The following is a 20758-nucleotide window of genomic DNA, read 5'->3' as shown; positions in this document are numbered from 1 at the left end:
GCCAAAAAACATTGATATTATAGTTTTACCTCCTAATGTCCTAAAGAGTTGTTCCCTTTGGATAGGGGATAAGATGTATAAAGCCGGAACACCCATTTAATGATTGTTGTGGTGCTCCTCGCTATGCAGGGAATTGCAGACGGTCCTATTCACTGAAATGGGTTACTTACAGTTATCTACCCCATGGGGGCGCCACTGTGCAAAGAAAAACTGTGCAGATTCTGCATTACTGCTCAGGCCATATGCACCAGCAATACCCTCTATATAGTGTGTATATATGTGTGTGTGTGTGTATATATATATATAGTAGATAATATGATGAAGGAGCACCGTGACAAGGCTTCAAGCCTATAAATTATCAATGCGGGTGCTCAGCCAGCTCCAACCTCGACCACAGGTATATGAAAGACAGAAAATCTAATGGGAAGCAAACAGCGGCACTCCAGCAGTTTCAAGAAGAAGAAAATTCCTTTATTCACCCATATGGTGCTATGTTTCGACCCACTCAATGGAGTCTTTATCAAGCATACCTATGCTTGATAAAGACTCCATTGACTGGGTCGAATCGTAGCACCATATGGGTGAATAATGGAATTTTCTTCTTCTTGAAACTGCTGGAGTGCCGCTGTTCGCTTCCCATTGGATTTTCTATATATATATATATATATATATATATCTCTATATATATATATATATATATATATATATATATATATATATATATAAAACTCAACGTGTGTGTATGTATGTATGTATGTATGTATGTATATGTGTATGTATGTATGTATGTATGTTCCACAAAAACTTCCAAACGGCTAAAGATATTAACATGAAACTTGGTCACATGTTACTTATATGTCAACAACAAACATATGGTAGGCAATTTAACCCTTACTCACCCCCATTTACCAGGGGTGGGGCTTATGTTTAAAGTCCCATACAAGTCAATGGAAATATATGTTACTGCATAACTTCCAAACGGCTGGAGGTATTTCGATAAAACTTGGTCACATGTTACTTATATGTCCACTTAAAATATAGGATAGTTAATTTAACCCTTAACTACCCCCATTTGTGAGGGTCTGGGTTTTTGTTTAAAGTCCCATGCAAATCAATGGGAAATGTATGTTCTCACATAACTTCCGGACAGCTGGAGATATTTCAAAACCTGGTACACATATTACGGGACGGGATAGGAGGAACGGGATAGGAGGTCGGGATAGGAGGATGGGAAAGGAGGTCGAGATATGAGGATGGGAAAGGAGGTCGGGATAGGGGCTCGAGATTGGAGAACGGGTTAGGAGGTTGGGATAGGAGGTCGAGATAGGAGGACTGGATATGAGGACTGGATAGGAGGACGGAATAGGAGGTCAAGATAGGAGGATGGAATAGGAGGTCGGGATAGGAGGTCGGGATAGAAGGACAGGATAGGAGGATGGGTTAGGAGGACGGTATAGGAGGTCAGGACAGGAGGTCAGGATAGGAGGTTAGGATAGGAGGTTGGGATATCACAAGAATATATGAGGACTGGATATGAAGTCATAAGATTCCTCCTTTGTTTATTTTCCTCCCCAACAGGGATAAGGAACGAAAAAACCGGGCAACGCCGGGTACTCAGCTAGTATATATATATATATATATATAACATTTTTTATTGTTATTCTTTTTGCAGCATAAGTACAGTGCGGAGGAATATCAGGCGATACAGAACGCTTTGCGTCAGAAGCTCGGACCAGAATACATCAGCAGCAGGCAGGCGGGAGGGGGACAGAAGGTAGGTAAAGATGGCCGCCTCATAAAGTACGACCTAAAGACCCCTGTACCCATGTGTTGGCTGCTTTTTAATGTACCGTCCGACCATCTAATGTGTACAGGGGCCTCCCGATCCTCCCCACCCCCCAACACATGATGGGTAAGAGAAGGATTGAAGATGTTTAATTTTAATGCCCTGATCCTTTTTTTCTATCGGAGGCAAGAGGAGTCTGGCAGCAGCTTATTCATTTTGGAGTTGATCGCTAATTTACACTTTATTGCACAAAAAAATGGCAAGGGGAGGGGGGGATTTACATTTTTATTGTAATTTTAAAAATAAAATTAAAGCATTGTTTAAAAAGAAATAATAATGATAATTATATTTATTAAAATTTTTAAACATTCAATTACATTTTTTACTGATATATTTACATTATATATACCGTATTTATCGGGGTATACCACGCACCGGCCTATAACACGCACCCTCAGGTTACCAAGGATATTTGGGTAAAAAAAGTTTTTTACCCAAATATCCATGGTAAGATGAGGGTGCGTGTGTGTGCGTGTATACCCCGATACACCCCCAGGAAAGGCAGGGGGAGAGAGGCCGTCGCTGCCCGCTTCTCTCCCTCTGCCTTTCCTGGGGTCTAGAGCCCTGCTGCCGGCCCTTCTCTCCCCCTGGCTATTGGTGCCGCTGCCCGTTCTGTCCCCCTGACTATCGGTGCCGGCGCCGATAGCCAGGGGGAGAGAAGCGGCGCCGACAGCCAGGGGGAGAGAAGGGGCAGCGGCACCCATTGCCGACGCCGCTGCCCCGTTGCCTCCCCCCATCCCCGGTTGCATAATTACCTGTTGCCAGGGTCGGGTCCGCGCTGCTTCAGGCCTCCGGTGTGCGTCCCCTGCGTCTTTGCTATGCGCTGTACGGCACGGCGCATGACGTCAGTGCGCCGTGCAGTGCATAGCAACGACGCAGGGGACGCATACCGGAGGCCTGAAGCAGCGCGGACCCGACCCCGGCAACAGGTAATTATGCAACCGGGGATGGGGGGAGGCAACGGGGCAGCGGCGCCGGCAATGGGTGCCGCTGCCCCTTCTCTCCCCCTGGCTGTCGGCGCCGCTTCTCTCCCCCTGGCTATCGGCGCCGGCAATGGGGTGCCGGCACAGATAGTCAGGGGGACAGAACGGGCAGCGGCGCTGATAGCCAGGGGGAGCGGAGGGCCGGCAGCAGGGCTCTAGACCCCAGGAAAGGCAGGGGGAGAGAAGCGGGCAGCGACGGCCTCTCTCCCCCTGCCTTTCCTGTGGGTGTATCGGCGTATAACACGCACATAGACTTTAGGCTAAAAATGTTAGCCTAAAAAGTGCGTGTTATACGCCGATAAATACCCGTGTATATATATATATATATATATATATATATACACATATAATTTATTAATTTTTTTTTAAACATTTACCGTATTTTATTTTTTAGTTCTCTGGTGATATATATATAAAAATAAATATATATATATATGTATGTACTTTTTTCTATTTTATTTATATATATTTTTTTTATATTTTAGTACTTTAATGATATATATAATTTTTTTAATATTTATTTAATATCTCAATATCTTAACATTTAAAAACTCTTTTTAAAAACATTCATGTTTTTATATTTTAGTTCTTTAGTAATATATATGTTTTTTAATATCTAAATATCTTTTAACCTTTAAAAACGTTTTGTAAAAACATTATTTTTGTTATATTAGTTCTTTAGTGATATATATATATGTATATTTTTTTTTCTATTTTATTTCTATTTAATATCTTAATATCTCTTAACATCTATTTAATTTATTTTTTTACGGTTCTTTAGTGAACTGTCAAATTGGCAATCTTCTAGTTCTGCCCACCTGCCATGGTAACTGATCGGCACATCGCCATTGTGTCGCAGGTGTGCCGATCAGAACCCTGACGGATTTTGGCACTTGTCAGTTCACTCTCTGCATGCTGCGATTGATCGTGGCGCGCAGAGTGTTACACTGAGGCTAAACTAGTATACTACTGCAGTGTTTTCCAAACAGTGTGTCTCCAGCTGTTGCAAAACTACAACTCCCAGCATGCCCGGACAGCCAAAGGCTGTCCGGGCATGCTGGGTGTTGTAGTTTTGCAACAGCTGGAAATACACTGAATGGAAACATTATAGTACTGACACCCTCATAGAAATCAGCTCGCTCTCGAACTATTAATGCCCATGTAAAAAAAGCGTATCGGCAGCTATTGCTGGTTTAAAGGGGTTCTCGCTGTCCTTAACCCCTTCACCATCTCTGTCCACCCTTAGGTTTGTCTTTGCTGCTTGTTTTATCAGCGGGTTTGGTGGACAAGCGGTTAAGCCTCTCAATAGGATACATTAAATGTAACATTTCATCTATGTATTCTCTGCCTTTCATTTTAGGTTTGTTACATTGAGGGGCACAGGGTGATCAGCTTGGCCAATGAAATGTTCGGGTACAACGGATGGTCGCATTCTGTAACGCAGCAGAACGTGGGTGAGTGTCCGGACATCTGTATCTGGAGATAAATATCCACCGGACCCCCAATACTTTTCTTACTACGTCTTTTTTGCTCCTGCAGATTTTGTAGATCTCAATAATGGAAAGTTTTACGTCGGAGTTTGCGCTTTTGTTAAAGTCCAGTTGAAGGTAAAATCTTTATTCTATTTTTTCTTGTCTTTTTTTTTTTTTTCTTGCTTTTTAAATATATGGAGTAGGTGTTGTCATGGCTGATAACATTAAGCATGAAATATTTATCATTGGTAAAGATAGAAGCAGAGCTGAAGTCAGCTATACGTGTAAGATAGCTGTCAGCCAAAAGCTTGTTGGGCCAATAGCTATCTCAAATTCTCTCCCCAATACACATGCACATTTTTTGGCGGGTAACGTGCACGCTCGTCAGGCCAGTAGCTATACCTTCCAATCCGCCACATATACATGCATGTTCATTTAGCTAACAGCTATCTTTCCTGATCCCCCCCGATATACATGCATGCTCATTCAGCCAATAGTTATATATCTCAATCCCCGCTCGGCCAGTAGCTATTCCTCCCAATCCACGCCATACTCATGCACGCTCATTCAGCTGAAATCTATCTTTCCTGATCCCTCCCATACGCATGCATGCTCAATAAACCAATCTCAGCGCCGGCTTTACTTTAACTTTTTTCGCAGCGCCTTATTCGCGGCTGACGGCCGCGGCGCTGGTACGAGCCGGGCGCTTTAGCGCCGGCTTAGTTTCTCTTTTTCCGGCAATCATCTGTCGGCGTTAGGCCGCCCGCTCTTCCCCCCCGAGCGCATATGCAACCAACAGGTGCGCTCGGGATGAGGAGCGCGCGCCATGACAGTTCTTCTAGGCCGGTCTATAGCTCCGCCCACAGGGCTGGGAGCTCTCAGAGGCGCCGAAGAAGCCTCCAATCAGTGCCGTGGGCACGTATTTCAGTATGAAGGGGTCAGTTAGTTAGTATCTGGCTTCGGGCACGCCCCTCTCTTCCTATTGGCTGGCCTGTTCCTCCACTATAGCTGCATGGAGCAAGCTCTCCTCTCTGCAGCTGACAGGGGGTACAACCTTTTTTTCCCTCATTATGTCCGTACCCATGGCTGTTCCTCCCTCTAAACAGAAACCTGGAAGCTCAGTGACTTACTATGTCTGTAAGCACTGTAATAACAAGATGTCTGGCTCAGCTGAGCCCACTTGCCCTGCCTGCTCCCCCAGACCCCCTGGTGCCCCCTGATGCCCCTTCGGTCCGGTGGGTTCAGCCGCTCCTCCAGCCTGGGTTTCTTCCCTGACCCAGTATATGGCTGACTTCACCCAAGTCTCCCGTTCGGTGGCTGAGGCCTCCCGGGAAATGGTGTCCGCCTTGAAGGGGTCTTCCCTGCCCAGGACCTCTGAGAGGGCCCGCTCTTCGTCTCCTCGTACTTCTTGCTCTCACAAGCTTGCTAGGGGTGCCTCGTCTGACTCTTCCATTGAGTCTTCAGATAGACGTGAGCGTTCCCCTCGCGGGTCCCGCCCCCCCCCCCCTATCATCTGGGCACAAACGTCGCTCCTCCAGAGGACGTTCTCGGAGTCGCCGCTCTGCCACGCCAGAGCCGCGTACCCGGTCTGGGTCGCCCCCCTCCAGGACTGCCTCTACTCATTCACATTCCCCTGGTGAACTAGTTGATGAGGCTTCCGAACCGGCATCTGATCCAGAGGACCGCTCGGACTCAATTGCAACGGTGAACTCATTGGTGACTGCCATAAGAGACACCTTTCACTTGGAGGACCCAGGATCTTCGGATATCAATCCAGAAGTATCCTTTCATCTTACTAAGCCAGCACCTAAAAGGTTCAGCTCTCATGCTGACTTTGATTACATTCTGGAATCCGCATGGAAACATCCAGACAAGAGATTCCCGGGAATCAAGACAATTCAAGAACGTTATCCATTTGACAAGGACTTTGTCGCTAAGGTGGCTTACCCTCCCTCTGTGGATCCACCAATCTCCCAGATCTCTAAGGCGACTACACTGCCTCTGGCAGATGCCGCTGTCTTCAAGGATCCCGTGGACAAGAAGGTAGAATCTTTAGCGAAGTTCGCTTCTGAAGCAGCTGGCTCTTCTCTTCTTCCCATCTTCGCCTCGACATGGGTGTCCAAGGCCCTGTCGGAGTGGTGCCAAAGGCTCCATCAGGATATCTTAGCGGGATCCCCCCCAGAGGATCTATCTGCTCTGGCTCTCCAATGCGCTAAAGCTGGGGACTTTTCTGTGCGCAGCTTCCATGCAGTCAGCCCGTTGTTCTGCCTTTGCTGTGGGTCACCTAGCGGCTCTCCGCCGCTCTATGTGGCTTAAAGCTTGGGATGAGGATGCCGCTTCCAAAAGGTCTCTCCCTGAGCTTCCCTTTAGGGGCGGCCATCTTTTTGGCAAACTCCTTGATGAGATTATCTCTGAGGCAACGGGAGGTAAGAGTTCCTTGTTACCTCAAAATAAGGCTCGCCCTACTTCCCAAAGGAAGTCCTTTTCTTTCGGTCCTTTCGGACCTCTGGCCCCAGTAAAGGGTCCGGGCAGGCGCCCTCGCGAGACAAGAAGGCTCCCTTGTTCCGGACGCGCCTGTCTTGGAAGTCGGACTTCAACCGCCCAAATCGGGCAACCGCAAACCCACTTCTGCATGAAGTGAGGCCCCCACCCGCGGTTTCTTTTCGGGTGGGAGGTCGTCTCTTGTTTTTCTGAGACACCTGGACCTCACACATTCAGGACCCTTGGGTCAGGGATGTGGTGTCCAACGGTTACCGGATCGAATTCGCCTCCCTTCCGAGGGATTGCTTTTTTCGATCCCGGGTCCCCCGGTCTTCTCCTCCTGGCGATGCAATTTCGGGTGGCTCTCCAGTCTCTGCTTCTCCAGGGGATTATCGTCCCCGTCCCTCCAGGGGAACGTTTTCGGGGTTTCTATTCAAATCTTTTTGTGGTCCCCAAGAAGGACGGTTCTGTGCGACCAATCCTAGACCTCAAGCGTCTCAACTGTCTCCTTCTCATCCGCCACTTCCGAATGGAATCTCTCCGCTCGGTGGTGGCGTCCCTGGAACAAGTGGAGTTCCTTCATCAGTGGACATCAAGGATGCCTACCTCCATGTGCCAATATTTCCGGGCCATCATCGGTACCTCTGCTTGCGGTTCCGGAGGGGCACTTTCAATTCGTAGCCCTCCCCTTTGGTCTAGCCACGGCTCCTCGGGTCTTTACAAAGATCCATGCGCCAGTGATGGGCTTGTTACGGTCGAGGGTTATCTCGGTGAAACCCTATCTGGACGACCTTCTCATCAAGGCTCCAACCAGAGCCCAGACTCTGGAGAATCTGGACGTCACTCTCCACACTCTGATTCGCTTCGGGTGGATGGTCAACCGGGACAAGTCAGTCCTCCGTCCTACCCAGTCTAACTCTAACCTTTCTGGGACTTCGATTCGACACGGCCTTTGCCCGAATTTGTCTTCCGCCGAACAAACGTCTGGTGCTACGGGCGGGGGTCCGCTCCCTTCGGACCCAGGTATCAGTCTCCATCTGCACTTGTATGGAAGTCCTGGGTCGGATGGTGGCAACTATGGAGGCCGTACCCTTTGCCCAGTTTCATTACCGCCCCCTTCAACTGGCGATTCTCTCTCGATGGAACAGGTCTCCTCTGTCCCTCAATTGTCTGATTGTTCTCCCTCTCGGGGTCCGTCAGTCTCTGCTCTGGTGGCTTCGCTCCTTTCTTCCCCTTCACTGGCAGGTTGTTACAACGGATGCCAGCCTGTCGGGCTGGGGCGACCTGTTCAGGGATTGGACGGTTCAGGGACTCTGGTCTCCTCCGGAGACCCTTCTTCCGATAAACATATTGGAATTATGGGCGATTCTTCTTTGTCTTCTTCATTGGGAGTCACGTCTTCAGTCCCGTCCTGTCTGCGTTCAGTCGGACAATGCCGTGGCGGACATAAATCGACAGAGCGGCACTCGCAGCTTGGAAGCCATGGCCGAGGTGACCAAGATTCTCACCTGGGCGGAGAACAAGGTTCCGGCCATTTCATCAATTCACATTCCGGGAGTGCTCTACTGAGTAGCGGACTTCCTCAGTCGGTCCTCACCCGCCCCCGGCGAGTGGTCTCTTCATCTGGAGGTCTTCACGCAGCTCTGCGGCCTCTGGGCCATTCCGGACGTGGATCTCTTCGCTTTCCGGCACAATCGGAAAATTCTTCCGTTTGTGTCCAAGTCCGGGACCCTCAGGCTTTGGCCGTGGACCCCAAGTGATTCCTTGGGCGGGGTTCGTCCTACCTTATCTGTTCCCTCCTCTTCCGTTCCTTCCCAGGGTGCTGAGGAAGCTCAAGGCAGAGGACGTCTCCGCCATTCTGGTAGCTCCAGATTGGCCCCGAAGGTCGTGGTACGCCAACGTAGTCAAGCTCCTGGACGACGCTCCTCTGCGCCTTCCGCCCGCCCGGATCTACTCTCTCAGGGTCCTCTTTGCCACCCCATTTTACTTTTGCTGTATTTGGCGGCGTAGCGGTTGAGACCGCGGTTTTGAGGGCCCGCGGGTTCTCTTCCCAAGTCTTTCACACCATGCTCAAGGCTCGTAAGCCCTCCTCCGCAAGAATTTAGGTTTTCTCTCAGTTCTCTTAAAGGTCCGGTTTCGGCCCTTACTGTTCTTTTCCAGCGGCCCCTGGCTTCTAATCCTCATGTCCGGTCCTTGCAAGGAGTGGCGCATGCTGTTCCTCCTTATTGGTCACCTTCTCCCCCTTGGGACTTGAATTTGGTTCTGAGTGCCCTCCAGGGTGCACCCTTTGAACCCGTAAGAGAGGTGTCTCTCCACCTCCTTTCTTGGAAAGTGGCGTTTCTTGTGGCTATCACCTCCATCCAGAGGGTGTCTGAATTGGCAGCTCTTTCCTGCCGTTCTCCGTTTCTGGTGATCCACCAGGACAAGGTCTTTTTCCGGCCAGATCCTTCCTTTTTACCTAAGGTGGTCTTGGCCTTTCATCTCAATGGGGACATTGTCCTCCCGTCCTTTTGTCCAGTTCCTTCTCATTCTAAGGAGCGCTTACTACACAAGCTGGACGTAGTTCGGGCTGTTCGGTCTTATCTCTCCATCACTTCTTCGTTTCGTCAGTGTGATTCCTTTTTCATTCTTACGGAAGGTCGTCGCGGGGGACAACCTGCTTCCAGGGCCACCATTTCTCGGTGGATTTGGTCCGCCATTTCGGAAGCCTTCGCTGTAAGGAGAAGATTCCTCCTTTCAGGGTTGTGGCTCATTCCACACGTTCTGTTGGGGCATCCTGGGCTCTCCAGAATAGAGCCTCGGACTCGCAGATTTGCAAGGCGGCTACCTGGTCGTCTTTGCACACTTTCTCGACACACGTTCTGTTGGGGCATCCTGGGCTCTCCAGAATAGAGCCTCGGCCTCGCAGATTTGCAAGGCGGCTACCTGGTCGTCTTTGCACACTTTCTCGAGGTTTTTACCGAGTTCATACTTTCGCATCGGCTGATGCTAGTCTGGGCCGTAAAGTGTTGCAGGCGGCAGTGGACCGGCCGTCTGCCTGATTACTTATCTGCCCACCCAAGGGACGGCTTTGGTACATCCCACGGTCTGTGTCCCCCAATGGAGCCGATAGAGAAAAGGAGATTTTTTAACACTTACCGTAAAATCTCTTTCTCGAAGGATCCATTGGGGGACACAGCTCCCGCCCTTTTTGGGGTTTTTCCTTTGGTTCTCTGTCCGAGGGTGTGTTCAGTTATGTTTTTTCTTCTGGTCCTCGGACAGTTTTTGGGTTTTTCTTTGACCTATTGGTCTCCTCCTATTGCTCTGGAACTTAAACTGACTAGCTCAGAGCCTGAAGGCGGGTATATCCTGCTGGGAAGAGCTGACTTTTTTTTGTTACCATAGTGTCACACCTCCTAGAGACAGCAACAAACACCGCACGGTCTGTGTCCCCCAATGGATCCTTCGAGAAAGAGATTTTACGGTAAGTGTTAAAAAATCTCCTTTTTGCTATTGCTCTCCTTATGGTAAATAAAAAATCTTTCTAATTTACTTTGTTTAAAAAAAAAATTAAGGGGGTGGGGTGCACTTAGCCAATCACAGCGCATCTCACACTGAACTGCTCTGGGCTGTGTGTAGAGTGAGGGAGGAAGTTCTCCCCTGTATGGCTTCAGATGATGTCACGCCTGCTGGGGAACTCCACTTCCCAGTCTGTGAATCTGACTGAGAAAATACAGGGCAATATCAAGGTAGAAAACTAACTAATAATAAAAATAAAGGCTGGGGTTGGTTTATCATGATGTGGGCAGTGACCGGGGAGGATTATAAAATTTAACAAGATCATGAGAGGTGCTTCATGGTCATGCTTGTTTGACCAATAGTTATGTCTCCTAATCCCTGCACAAACACATGCTTATGTAGCTGATAGCTATCAGCCAAATGAGCGTCCATGTGTGGAGGGATCGGGAAACAGCTATTGGCTTAACAAGCATGCGTGTGTATTTAGGAATCAGGAGAGATAGCTATTGGTTAAACGAACATGCATGTGTATTTAGGGATCAAGAGAGATAGCTATTGGCTAAACGAACATGCGTGTGTATTTAGGGATCAGGAGAGATGGCTATTGGCTGAATGAGCATGCATGTGTATTTAGGGATCAGGAGAGATAACTATTGGCTAAACGAACATACATGTGTATTTAGGGATCAGGAGAGATAGCTATTGGCTAAACGAACATGCGTGTGTATTTAGGGATCAGGAGAGATAACTATTGGCTAAACGAACATACATGTGTATTTAGGGATCAGGAGAGATAGCTATTGGCTAAACGAACATGCGTGTGTATTTAGGGATCAGGAGAAATAGCTATTGGCTAAACGAACATGCGTGTGTATTTAGGGATCAGGAGAGATAGCTATTGGCTGAATGAGCATGCATGTGTATTTAGGGATCAGGAGAGATAACTATTGGCTAAACGAACATACATGTGTATTTAGGGATCAGGAGAGATAGCTATTGGCTAAACGAACATGTGTGTGTATTTAGGGATCAGGAGAAATAGCTATTGGCTGAACAAGCATGCGTGTGTATTTAGGAATCAGGAGAGATAGCTATTGGCTAAACGAACATGCGTGTGTATTTAGGGATCAGGAGAGATAGCTATTGGCTAAACGAACATGCATGTGTATTTCGGCCAGCTGTAATGGTAACAGGAGTGAAGTGAGTGGCATGTAGCTTAAGTCTCACATCTTTTGCACCCCCTCCTAGGACGGCTCCTTTCATGAAGACGTTGGTTACGGTGTCAGCGAGGGTCTTAAGTCTAAGGCTCTTTCTTTAGAGAAAGCACGGAAGGAAGCCGTAACGGACGGGCTGAAGCGGGCTCTGAAGTAAGGAACATCTGAGAACATCATTAATCTCGTAATAAAGTTTTCATAATCAAGACTTTGTGTTATTTCATTTATTCTTATTCAGAACCTGAAGTAAGAAATAAAAAAAATAATTACTCCTAGGGATTGTTCTTATATAACCATTTATGTATTTACTGTTGCAGGTCCTTTGGGAACGCTCTTGGAAACTGCATAATGGACAAAGAATACCTCCGCGCTGTTAATAAGCTTCCAAAATTGGTGAGTGAGTATATAATATTATGGAACAGAACTTCACTCACTGAAGAGCATAGGGTCCTCAGCACTTCTGGACATCAATATATGTAGAATACAAAAGCTTTATTTCTTTCTTCATTAAAAACATAATGGGGAGATTTATCAAAACCTGTCCCGAGGAAAAGTTGCTGAGTTGCCCATAGCAACCAATCAGATCGCTTCTTTCCTTTTTAACAAGGCCTCTGCAAAATGAAAGAAGCGATCTGATTGGTTGCTATGGGCAACTCAGCAACTTTTCCTCTGGACAGGTTTTGATAAATTTCCCCAATAGGGGTACAAAAAATGGGTAAAATCATACCGACGCGTTTCGGCAAACAAAAAGGAGATTTTTTTATGCTTACCGTAAAATCTCTTTCTTGAAGGATCCATTGGGGACACAGACCATGGGTGTATGCTGCTGTCAGTAGGAGGCTCGACACTATGGCAACAAGAGAAGTCGGCTCCTCCCAGCAGGGTATACCCGCCCACATGCACCTGAGGTAATCAGTTTTAGTCTCAGACCGACAGGTCAAGAGAAAACTACATAGCAATCAGAAGAAAAGGCAACTGAACACACTTTCGGACAGATAAGTGATATATGAATAGGAGCACCAGAAAAGGGTGGGAGCTGTGTCCCCCAATGGATCCTTCGAGAAAGAGATTTTACGGTAATCATAAAAAATCTCCTTTTCTCTATCGGCTCCATTGGTGGACACAGACCATGGGATGTACCAAAGCCGTCCCCTGGGTGGGTAAGGAATCAGACAGGTGGACGGTTGGACCACCGCCTTTCCAACATCTTACAGCCCAGAGTAGCATCAACTGATGCAAAGGTATGAATCTGGTAGCACCTTGAGAAAGTGTACAAAGATGATCACGCGGACGCCTTACAGAGCTGCAAGGCCGAAGCCACGTAGCGGAGGGCCCAGGATGCCCCGAAAAACGGGTAGAATGAGCCAAACCCCTGAAGGGTGGGATCTTCCCCTTGCAGCGGTAAGCTCCCAAAAAGAGCAGACCAGATCCACCGAAAAATGGTGGTCGTAGAAGCCGGTTGTCCTATACAACGACCTTCCGAAAAAAAAAAAAGGGGGGTCACACAGCCGAAAGGAAAGAGTGACTGAGAGATAAGTCCGAACAGCCCTCACCACAACCAGGTTGTGGAACAAACGCTTCCAGGGATGAGAAGGGGCCAGACTGGACGGTAGGACGATGTTCTCCTTGAGATGAAAAAGTAAAAAACCATCTCAGGTAAGAAGGACGGACCTGGACGGAAAACAACTTGTTCTGGTATACCACCAGGAAGGGAGAACGGCAGGAGAGAGCTACCAGCTCTTACACCCTCCTAACAGAGGTAAGAGCAATAAGGAACGCCACCTTCCGGGGAAGAAGGTGAAGAGAAATGTCCCTGAGAGGGTCAAAAGGGGCGTCCTGCAGAGCACCGAAGACCAAGGGAAAAAAGGGGACTGATAAGGAGGGGCAGCTTGTGCCACTCCCTGAACTAGGTTCGGACATGATAATTGAACGCCAAAGAACATTGAAAAAGAATGGAAACGGTTGAACCTTTGACCCCTAAGGGAGCCCGAAGCCAACCACGACTGGAGAAAAAGGCTGAGTTTCACACCAATAGAAATAAGACCTCCAGGTATGGTGGTAAATCTTTGCAGAGGAAGGCTTGTGAGCCCTCAGCATGGTGTGAACCACTTTGGAAGAGAAACCGCGGGTCCTAAGAACCGCTGTCTCAACTGCCACGCCGTCAAAAGCAGAGACGGTAAATAGGGGTGGCACAGGAGACCTGATATAGGAGGTCTGGACGATAGGGAAGGTGCGGAGGTAAGTAGTACAGGAGCCTGACCACGACGACGTAACACGCCCGCCTGGGCCAGTCTGGGCCACGAGAATGGCGGGAACGCCCTCTGCTGTGAGTTTCCTCAGGACCCCGAAAAGAGAGGAAGGGGAGGAAACAGATAAGGTAGGGCAAAACCCGACCAATAAACAGATAAGGTAGGGCAAAGCCCACCAAGAAAGAGGAACGCTTGGTTGTTGCGGGACGTGCAGAGGTCCACGCCTGGAGCGCCCCAAAGGTTGCAGATCACTGCAAACACCTCTGGATGTAGGGACCACTCGCCTTGGACGGCTGAGGACCGGCTGAGAAAGACCAAATCCCAGAAACGCCCGGAATGAAAAGCGCTGAGATGGCCAGAAACCTGAGTTCCGCCCAGAAGGGAATTTCCCAAGAAGCAATCAAAGAAAGGATTGCCCTAGGCCCCAACATGTTGAAGGGGAAAAGGGCTTCTCGAGGGACCAAGGCCCCAGACCGGCCGGTCCTTGAAAACACCTCCCCAGCCCGACAGACTGGCAGGGAGGGGCAGGAAGGAGCGCCCCCGAAAAAGCAGGGGAGAAACGAAGCCACCATAGAAGGGACCGACAAGACTGTCGAGTGACAATGGAGACCTATCCCACCGTAAGAGAATCACAAATTGAAGAGGTCGGTGATGAAACTGGGCAAATTTCACGGCCGCCGCTAACCGACCCAGGACGTCCATGCAAAAGCGAATGGAAACTGGAGCAGGGTGCCGAAGTCATCGGACTCTTGATAAGAGAGTCAGCCGATTGGTCGGCAGAGTTGAAAGCGGGCAGAGGCCGCGTCGAACTGGAGCCCCAGGAAAGCGGTTGGACTTGTCTCGAATGACCATCCAACCGAAGAGAGACAAGGTCTGGAGGTTGAGACTAAGACTCTCCAGGATCTGGGCCCTGGCTGGAACTCTGATCAGAAGGTCGTCCAAGTAAGAAATCACGGAAACAGCTGTTGTCAGTAAAAGGGGCTATCACAGGCGCCGGGACTTTGTTAAAGGTCCGTAGAGAAGTGGTTAGACCGAAATGGAGAGCCACATAGAAAATGACCGTCCGGAACTGCAAAGCGGAGGTACCGCTGATGACCGGAACAATGAGAAGTGGAGGCATGCATCCTTGATGTCCACCGAGGAACGAAAATTCCCCATGAACCAGCGACGCCAGCACCGAACGGAGAGACTCCATTCGGGATGGGAAGCAGAAGATGCTGGCTGAAATACTCGAGAACCAAGATTGGGCGAACAGAAACACCTTTCTTGGGGACCACAAAGAGGTTGGAATAAACCTCAAAAACCGGGACAATGAATATGCGTAGTCCAGGCATCCCGGAAGAGTTAGAGGTGACCAACCACCCGAGAAGGGTCGGCGGGTGGGGGTGACCCATCAGATCGAGGAAGGCCTACGGGTGCCTGATGGGGCCGCAAAACGGCCTGAACGGATAGCCGACCTCCGGGAGGGACAGGTCCGGAAGGAGGAAGCCCCCTTCCCGTGAAGGCGCCCGGCTGGACCCTTTGTTGGTACCCTGTGGTGGCACCAATGGTCCGCAGAACCCGAAGGAGGACTTACAACGGAAAGCGGTTCTGTGAGCCTTATCCAGAGGTAATAAAGAACTCTTTTGTGCCCGACGCCTCACTTCCTGAAAGCGGCGTCCACATTCCAGGCTTTAAGCCACATGGAGGGACGGTGGCTACCAGGTAGCTTGTGGCAAAGGCAGCACTGTGGCTGCGCATGGAACTAGATTAAATAAATACTCCAGAGGGATCTTGAAGGCTACCCTGGCGGAGTTGGGAGACCATACTGAAAGGGCCCTTGACCCCCAGGCCGAAGCAAAAGCAGGAAGATCCAGCTGTCTCAAGGCAAAGTTTGCCAAAGTCTCCACCTTCATGTCGGCTGGATATTGAAGGCAGCCGCATCAGCCAAAGGCTCGGTAGGCGCCTTAGAGAGGCGGGAGACCGGCAGATCCACCGAGCAATGAGGTCCTTGGCGAAGGGATACTGCGCTTGAACCTTCTATGTTTCCTGAAACTTCTTGTCAGGGTGCCTCCAGGCGGATACCAGCAGGGCGTAAAATTCAGCGTGAGAACTGAAGGTCTTGGGTGCCACGAAGAAAAGGAGACTTCTGGAGCCACGTCCGAAGTTACTGGGTCCTTTAGATGAAAGGTGTATCTTATGGCCGAAACCAAAGAGTTCACCACATCAGGAATCCGTGCATTCCTGTAAGTCAGAGGCCGAATCAGAAACCTCATCTGCAAGTTCTCCAGGTGAATGGGAACGAGGGGAGGCAGCCCTGAAAGAGGTCGGGCAAGATGAGAGGAAACTTCTGGACCTCATCCGAAGTTCCTGGGTCCTTAGCTGGAAGGTGTCTCTTATGGACGAAACCAATGAGTACACCACATTAGGCATATCCGTGTGGTCCTCTGAGTCGGAGGCCGAATCAGAAACCTCATCCACAAGTTCTCCGGGAGAATGGGAACGAGGTGAGGCAGCTCTGGAGGTTGGGCACGATTAAAGGAAACTTCTGGAGCCACGTCCGAAGTTCCTGGGTCCTCTAGATGGAAGGTGTCTCTTGTGGCCGAGACCAATGAGTGCACGATGTCCGACATATCCGTGTGGTCTTCTGAATCAGAGGCCGAATCGGAAACTGCATCCACAAGTTCTCCAGGTGAATGGGAAGGTGTGAGGTGGCCCTGGAAGAGGGGGAGACTGACCAGGTACGCAGGTCTGGAGAGCCAGAGCGGCGACCATGGGAGCGTCCTCTAGGGGAGCGACGCTTGCTACAGGGCGGAGAACGGAGTGATGCCTGTGAGGGAAGCGCCCGTGCCTGCCAGAAGACTCGGAGGATGAGTCAGATGAAAAACACCCCCATGACGCTTTGAGAGCATCAGTATAGGAAGAGAGTGGGACCCTCCGGAGGGCCGGGAGGGCCTCTCCAATGAAGTCACCACATAACGGGAGACCTGAGCCAAGTCGGATATAGACTGGGGGAGGGAGAGAACCCAGGCTGGAGGGGCGGCCGAACCCACCGGGTCTGGTAGACAACCGGGGTAGAATAGCAGGGGGGTCTGGGGGAGCAGTGGAGCAGACAGAACAAGTGGTTCAGCAGAACCAGACATTTTTGAGATACAGCTTTTACAGACAAAATGATGAACTAACGCTCCAGCTGTCTGTGCAGCCCAAGTCTGTGACCCCAGGGCAGCTGCTGTGAGGAGAACTCCGTTCTAGTGGAGAAATGCCGGCCAATAGCAAAAGAGGGGCAGGCCAGGAGCAGGGGCACTGCTGATTTGCCCCTGCCTCTCACAACTCGCGCACAGCGCTGATTGGAGGCTAATTTGTGCCTCTCAGAAGCCCCGACAACAGAGGGGGCGGAGCTATAGCTCCCTCAGCTTCTGACAAGAAGGTCAGTAATGGCACCTACACCCGCTCCTCTCCCCCAGCGCACATGTCATTTGCATATGCGCTTGCGGGGAAACGAGCGAGCAAGACGCCGCCGGCAGCCGACTGCTGCCGAAAGTGAAAGTAAGCCGGCACTTTATGCGCCCGCATAGTAAAAACGCCGCGTCTGTCAGCCGCTTAAAGAAACACACACACACCACACACACACACACACATATCGTTCAGGAAAGTGAAAAGTATAGTGCCCTCTGAATAAAGCTGTGCCCCAGTCCAAAAATGCTCCTGCTCACCCCAGCAATAAATATAGAAAAAAAACCCTGTCCAGGCCAGCCCCTGAGAAAAAAGTGGGCAAAAAGTGAGGGTCTCCAGAGGTTTCCAGGCTGTACCTAGGAGAAAGGGAATATACTCACCTCAGTCAGAAGAACTTACCTAATGAAGTCTTCTATGAGCTACCATGTGCGAGCGAGGCGAGCAGGGAAATAGGGGGACCCGGACCCATGAGTTACAACCCCAGGCGCTGACCGTTGGCGAGAGGGGGTTAACAGCACATATACGCAATGTCTCTGCCCCCTCAATCGCAATGGGGAAACAGTGAGCCGCAGTTCCTGAATCCCCACCTGAAAACATGAAAGAAAAGGGAATAAAAAACTAACACATCCCTAACTAGGAAAATAATAAAACATAAGACCTGACCTGGAGAGAACTCCAGACCATGTCCACCTCCTTAAGACACTAAGCTAAAACTGATTACCATATCACAAAAACCCCACAGAGGGTAAAAAACAAAACAGATGTTTTAAAAAATGAACGTAACCTGTCTAAATGAAAGAAAAAAAATTTGCTGATTTTTGGTCATATCATGTATAGGAATTTTTTTTATAAATTAAGATCAAAGAGTCCCATCTAAACATAAATGGTACCAATAAAAACAACAGATCACAGTTTAGTGCAATGAATTGTGTTTGTGTGTTTTACATTACATACATACATACACAAGATCATTTTCGGAAATGTGTAGGAGAGAAGCGCTAATGTAGGAAATGATTTTTCATCAGAAATAGTGATGTTATTACTTCTTAAAATAACTTTATTCCTTGTATTCTTTAGCCTCAGGGGGAGCTGGATTTGGCTCAGACGAAGCGCAAGGACTACGATGCTACACTTGAAAAGGCACGGTATAATAGTTTCCGTGAAGAACAGAGATCTGTAGACCGGACTCATCGTGACTTGACGGTCCAGGAAAACAACAGCGGCAGTGACCAGTCACCTCCTGAACTTCATCAAGAGGATTATACAAAGATTAACAATGAGAACAGCCACAGAGGCCCCAGGTACGTGACCACAGGCTAATGATAACATCAAAAACATCTCCTTAAAAGGGTATTCCAGCCTTAAACCTCTTATCCCCTATCCAAAGGATAGGGGATAAGATGTCTGGTCGTGGGGGGCGTGAGGTCACACTACTCTCCCTCCATTCATGTCTATAGGAGGGGGCGTGATGGCCATAGAGGTTTCCGAAACTGGAGCAGAAGCCCGGAATAGAATGCGGAGATCTCCCGCAATCGGGGAACAAGATGTCTATGGCCGGAATACCCCTTTAATTCAGGGACAATAAGGAGGTCTTATTTCAAAAGTGTAATTTTGTGTATTATTATAATTTTATTGTAAAACATTCTGAGATTTTACAATTTTGTTAGATAATTTAAAAACTGCAGTTCAGCCTCATTTACGTCAATGGAGCTGAGCTGCAATACCAGAGACAACATGTGGACAGAAGTGGTGCTGTTTTTGCAAAAAAGAAGTATATATATATATTTTTTTTATCCTGGACCACCCCTTTAAATGTTAATTTTTTTTATACTTGCAGTCCTGAATGTGGATCAGAAGGTCTGGTAGCTCAGTCGGAGATGGATGCCTTATATCAGCGCAAACTGCGGCAAAAGCAGATGCAGCAGCGATTCCGCGAGGAGATGGAGAAAAAGCAAATACGGGATCTTGCATCTTGCGTGGATCCAGTACAAGGGGGTAAGAGAGCGGCAGACATCACTGATCACTGGTGCCATTTAAGACGAAAAGAATTGTGACTACAAATACTCCTAATACATTCATTTATAGATATGAATATAGCTTAGAGGGTTATTTATCATTGTTTTTGCGCTTTTTTGGTGATATTCCAGCTTGAAAGGCCATGTGCCTTATGATTGATTTCATTTTTGCACAATTTGGCACAGACATTGCGTATATGCGCTGTTCACCCCCCCCCCCTCGCCAACAGTCAGCGCCTGGGTTGGTACCTCATGGGTCCGGGTCCCCCTATTTACCTGCTCGCCTCGCTCGCGCATAGCAGCCAGGCGTGATGCAGGTGACAAGGCTGACTGAAGACTTCACTGAAGACTCCATTAGGTAAGTTCTTCTGACTGAAGTACTTTCCCCCTTTTCTCCTTAGGTGCGGACTTGCAATCTCTGGAGACCCCCTGTTTTTGGCCTACCTTTTCAGGTTATAGGGCTGGCTTATACAGGGGCTGGACTTTTTATTCTGGGGGAGCAGTGGCATTTTAGGGGGCATGTAATCTGTGTTTTACTTCACTGTGTGTGTGTGGTTACTTTGACCGCAGCGGCTGACAGCCGCGGCGCTTGTACGAGCCGGGCGTTCTGAGCGCCGGCTTACTTTCTCTTTCTCCGGCAGTCTCTGCCGGCGTATAGGCCTCCCGCTCTATTCCCCCGAGCGCATATGCGGCTGACATGTGCGCTCGGGACAAGGGCCGGGCGCTCTGAGTGCCGGCTTACTTTCACTTCTTCAGCAGTCTATGCCGGCGTGTAGGCCGCCCGCTCTATTCCCCCGAGCGCATATGCGGCTGACATGTGTGCTCGGGACAAGGAGCGGGCGCCATTACAGCTTCAGGGCTGTCGGAGCTCTTCAGAGGCACGAAGTAGCCTCTAATCAGCGCCGTGGGCGCAATTTTCAGTTAGGAGGGGCCAATTAGTTAGTGCCTCTGCTTCAGGCATGCCCCTCTCTGCTATTGGCTGGCCTGTTTTCTTTCACTCTAGCTGCACGGAGCCGAGTTCTCCTCACCGCAGCTGCCAGGGGACACAGACTAGGGTGAGAAAGTTCCTGATGTCAGTGACTTGTTTTGTCTGTAAGCACTGTAATACCAAGATGCCTGGCTCTACTGAGCCCACTTGCCCTGCCTGCTTCACTGCTCCCCCAGACCCCCTGGTACCCCCTGATCCCCTTTCGGTTCCGGTGGATTCAGCCGCTCCACCAGCCTGGGTTTTCTTCCCTGACCCAGTATATGGCTGACTTGACCCAAGTCTCCCGTTCGGTGGCTGAGGCCTCCCGGGAGGTGGTGTCCACCTTGAAGGGGTCTACCCCGCGCAGGGCCTCTGAGAGGGCCCGCTCCTCGTCTCCACATGCTTCATGCTCTCACAAGCGTACTAGGGGTGCCTCGTCTGACTCTTCCATTGAGTCTTCAGATAAACGTGGGCGTCCCCCTCGTGGGTCCCGCCCCCCCGTCATCTGGGCACAAACGTCGCTGCTCCAGAGGACGTTCTCGGAGTTGCCGCTCTGTCACGCCAGAGCCGTGTACCCAGTCAGGGTCGCCCCCCTCCAGGA

General features: G+C 49.5%; 1 protein-coding gene across 2 annotated transcripts in view; it reads left to right on the top strand.

The window, feature by feature from the left end:
* Positions 1-20758, top strand: part of RAD52 (RAD52 homolog, DNA repair protein) — a 51625-nt gene that overhangs the window by 8440 nt on the left and 22427 nt on the right. For both annotated transcript variants that reach the window (XM_056569541.1, XM_056569542.1), the window contains exons 3-9: positions 1673-1774; positions 4190-4283; positions 4369-4436; positions 11529-11647; positions 11812-11887; positions 18253-18476; positions 19013-19170. In XM_056569541.1, the coding sequence (XP_056425516.1) occupies positions 1673-1774; positions 4190-4283; positions 4369-4436; positions 11529-11647; positions 11812-11887; positions 18253-18476; positions 19013-19170 (841 nt within the window). The remainder of the gene's footprint in view (positions 1-1672; positions 1775-4189; positions 4284-4368; positions 4437-11528; positions 11648-11811; positions 11888-18252; positions 18477-19012; positions 19171-20758) is intronic.

The sequence above is a fragment of the Hyla sarda genome, chromosome 4 (genome assembly GCF_029499605.1).
Source record: "Hyla sarda isolate aHylSar1 chromosome 4, aHylSar1.hap1, whole genome shotgun sequence".
NCBI classification, from domain to species: domain Eukaryota; kingdom Metazoa; phylum Chordata; class Amphibia; order Anura; family Hylidae; genus Hyla; species Hyla sarda.
This window is presented reverse-complemented; position numbering and strand designations above follow the sequence as displayed.